Source organism: Apodemus sylvaticus, chromosome X (genome assembly GCF_947179515.1).
Source record: "Apodemus sylvaticus chromosome X, mApoSyl1.1, whole genome shotgun sequence".
Classification (NCBI taxonomy): domain Eukaryota; kingdom Metazoa; phylum Chordata; class Mammalia; order Rodentia; family Muridae; genus Apodemus; species Apodemus sylvaticus.
The window spans coordinates 117156521-117159387 of record NC_067495.1 but is presented as its reverse complement, the minus strand read 5'-3'; the positions used below and the strand labels follow the sequence as shown (position 1 = coordinate 117159387).

Below are 2867 nucleotides of genomic sequence, written 5' to 3'. Positions count from 1 at the left end.
GACAGAATCTGATTTGTAGCGCTTTATTAATGTGCCTTTGCCATTTGATCTTATATCATTTGCATAATTAAATAAACTTTTACATGAGGGCTCAAGGGCCTGCTGAGGTTGAGAAGGCCTTTGTGTTGCTCCTCCAGAATGAATTTGGACCCTTCAGGTTTAACCAGGGCTACAGGTGTGCCCTAACTTAGAGCCACATGTTCTCTCCCGCCCACCCCCACTGGCTGCAGTCCTTTTGTTAAAGGACTCTGCTCTGCTCTGCACTGAAGTGCTTCTGCTCTTGTGCCTCAGGGAACATGACCACAGCCTCTGCGACTGTGCAGGAAGCCAGGGCAGAAACTCTCTCTGGATGCACTCTAACCTGAGTGAAGCGTCAGAGGCGAAAACCCTTCCGGGTGGAGGATCGGAGCAGAGATATATATTCTGGGGCCGGAACTGTGAGCACATTGCATTGGAAGCCTCTTTGGGAGCAGGGTCGGATCCAGAGATTCTCGCTATGGAGACTCCTCAAGACAGCCGCCAGCCTTTCCAAAGGCCTCTGAGTCTGGGTGCTGAGAATGACCAGGAACAACAGCATGGTGAGTAAACTGGTTCTGAGTGGACTTTGGTGAAATTCGGGGAGAAATAGGGTAGAAAGAAGAGTGCATGTGTACTTGGGTACAGTTACCGAGCCCCGCCTGTGGTCCCTCTCCGGAATTTCCGGAGCTCCCTGGGCCGCGGTGCTCAGATCTTTATCTCTGTATCTTCCTTCTGTCTTTCAGGTGGGAATGCGGTGGTCTCCGGGGCTGGAGAGGAAGGAGGAGACAAGAAAGGGCTTGTGCTGAGTGCGCTTGCTCAGGGTGGGCTTGATCAGGGCGAATGCGTTGAGGGCGAGGTCCCTGGAGGCAAGCTTGCTCAAGAAGAGCCTGCCCAGTGCAGTGTCACTCAGGAAGCCGCAGGAGTAGGAGAGGAGGGAGGAAAGAAGGAAGAAGAAATGGAAGGAAGGCATGATGGCGACTGGGCTTCTACCCCCGAGGATGATGCAATCGAGCAAGAAGGTGTCCAAAACAGGAGCGATCACCAACAGCCTCAGGGAGAGGCAGCCATTCCTGAGGGCAACGGAAATAACGGGGCTAGGATCACGATGGTTCACCACCGATTCCGCAGCTCCAGATTCACCCCCTCTCAGCTGCAAGACCTGGAGCGCCTTTTCCAAGAGTCTCAATATCCCACCTTGCATGTTAGGTAAGCAGATGGCCAGTGCTTGGCGCCTCATGTATGGTTAGCGCAGGCTGGTCCAGAGTGTCCTCTCGCTCTCCCTGGCCCTCTCTTCCCTGCTGAAATAATGGCCTGGATCAGCTGCAGTTAGAACCTTCAGCCTGCAATTAGGACTGTCTGTCTGCAGTGAGACCCCGGGGTAGGGCTAAGGGAGCTATGCAGACAGGAAACCAATGGGTTTTGTTGTGCTGTTCACAATTATGACATTTAGAAGGTGTTTGGTGTTCTAAATGACTCTCTGGACCTGTGGGTGAGAAGTCTGGGGCGTGGCTGGGAAAAGCAGGAGGCAGTCCACCTCGGGTTAAAAGTTTGTCAATACCTTTCATCCTGGATGCTCTCTTTACTGAGTTTTACACTTTGGGTACACTAAGGAGGCATCTGTGCTGTGGGGGGTGCTCTTAAATTTGGTCTCTGAAAGAAACCCATTACAAAAGCTGGGTTTCAGGTACATGTTAAGGATAGTGAGTGTATGTAAACACGTATACACACACAAATGTGGACACAAACATATATAAACACATCAGGAGTGACCTTACATGCTTGATTTCCACCACAAAGCCTAAATGTTGGAACTTCTTCCCTTTAGGCGAGATCTTGCAAGCAGCATGGGTGTGGATGAATCTTATGTGCACGTAAGTATTCAGAAAAAACATATCATCTGGGCTGGAGAGATTTTGATATGTTTCCACAGCCATTCCCAGGAAATGCCCACCAGCTAGCGACCTGTGAATTCTTTCCTGAAGAAATGCATGAAATATATTAAGGATGGAGAGAGGAGTCAATATTTTGGTTCTGCTCCAGGGCTGAAAAACTGGGTGTGGTGTCCGATGTTCCAGGGGGCTTCTTGGCAACATGTTTTTATTCTTTCAGTGATAATGAACCCTGTTGGTTCCAGCATTCTGAATATCAGAATACACCCGAGGAACCTCTTCAGCCCCTTCTGGTGTTGGACCAATAAACTGTTTCTGAGTATTTAAAGGATGTAGTGATTCTTCGGGGGCGGGGGGGCAGTGGCTCAGTGCTAGAGCTCATGCCTAGCATACAGGTGGCCCTAGGATGGTTTCTGAATACCTTCCAAACTATTGGTCAACTGAAGAGGGCATAAAACATGCCAGGATGTGTGCTTTCACGATATTATAGTTCAATGTGCTAAAGCATCTCTGTCTCCTGCTTCTAGAATTGGTTTCGGATGAGGAGATGCCTTTTGCAGCCCAACAGGAGACGAAGAATGCTCTCTGAACTGACACCACTTCCTGATTTCGACTCTCCCTGAAGATTTTGGAGAAGCACTTGAGTGCCACCCCTGTCCTGGAGCTCAATGAGGACGGCTTCCTCTGAGCCACCCCTGGTGGCCATGATAACCTTTTCTTCCCTACATTAATTTCAGCAATAAAGAGGTGGATTCTAAATATGTTGGCTCCATTGTCTTTGATGTTACTGAATTATGGGTATGAATATCTGAAGGATACTAGTCAGTCCCAGCCATGCCATGCAGACAGAAGAACAAGGAGGCCTTCATCTATAAAGGGACCATGGCCAGCTGCAATCGCAACCAATGTGGAAACAAGTCATTATAAGGACAGGGAGGGAAAATCCCCTATGGTAGGACA

General features: G+C 49.3%; 1 protein-coding gene across 1 annotated transcript; it reads left to right on the top strand.

Annotated features, from left to right (window-relative positions):
- Positions 1 to 496: 496 nt before the first annotated feature.
- Positions 497 to 2595, top strand: LOC127674657 (rhox homeobox family member 1-like). The gene is made up of 4 exons (XM_052170325.1): positions 497 to 578; positions 762 to 1224; positions 1844 to 1889; positions 2533 to 2595. The coding sequence occupies exons 1-4, from the start codon at positions 497 to 499 to the stop codon at positions 2593 to 2595; spliced, it is 654 nt and encodes a 217-aa protein (XP_052026285.1).
- Positions 2596 to 2867: the final 272 nt, after the last annotated feature.